The sequence below is a fragment of the Atta colombica genome, unplaced genomic scaffold, assembly GCF_001594045.1.
Source record: "Atta colombica isolate Treedump-2 unplaced genomic scaffold, Acol1.0 scaffold96, whole genome shotgun sequence".
In the NCBI taxonomy this organism is placed as follows: domain Eukaryota; kingdom Metazoa; phylum Arthropoda; class Insecta; order Hymenoptera; family Formicidae; genus Atta; species Atta colombica.
Window position 1 is genome coordinate 1877140 of NW_017259590.1, and position 352 is coordinate 1877491.

Consider the following 352-nt stretch of genomic DNA (forward strand, 5'->3'; position numbering starts at 1 on the left):
TTGAACTTTTTAATTGTGATTACTCACTCTTTTGGTTTGCTTTCCCGGATATCTATGGATAACACTTTTGAATCACTTCCAGCTGAAAGGATTACATGAGGTGTTTCAGGATGCACAGCCATTTTGTACAACTTTCCATATTGCATCATCAATTTCTTCGCTGTGTCGTTTTCAATATCCAACAAACATAACCCACCATCTTCATCAGAAAAAACCATAAAATTTTCCAGTGGCAGCCACTTCGCCTAGCTCATACAATTATAAATTAGGAAAACTAATTAAGCTACATTCCAAAATATTCTCCACCAAGAAAGATTTTTTTTAACTATATATATATATTTACTATATATAT

At 32.4% G+C, this 352-nt stretch overlaps 1 protein-coding gene across 1 annotated transcript in view; it reads right to left on the bottom strand.

Annotated features, from left to right (window-relative positions):
- Nucleotides 1-352, bottom strand: part of LOC108693699 (DDB1- and CUL4-associated factor 8) — a 3832-nt gene that overhangs the window by 1863 nt on the left and 1617 nt on the right. The window contains exon 4 of the mRNA XM_018202761.1: nucleotides 28-245. Coding sequence (XP_018058250.1) covers nucleotides 28-245 — 218 coding nt within the window. The remainder of the gene's footprint in view (nucleotides 1-27; nucleotides 246-352) is intronic.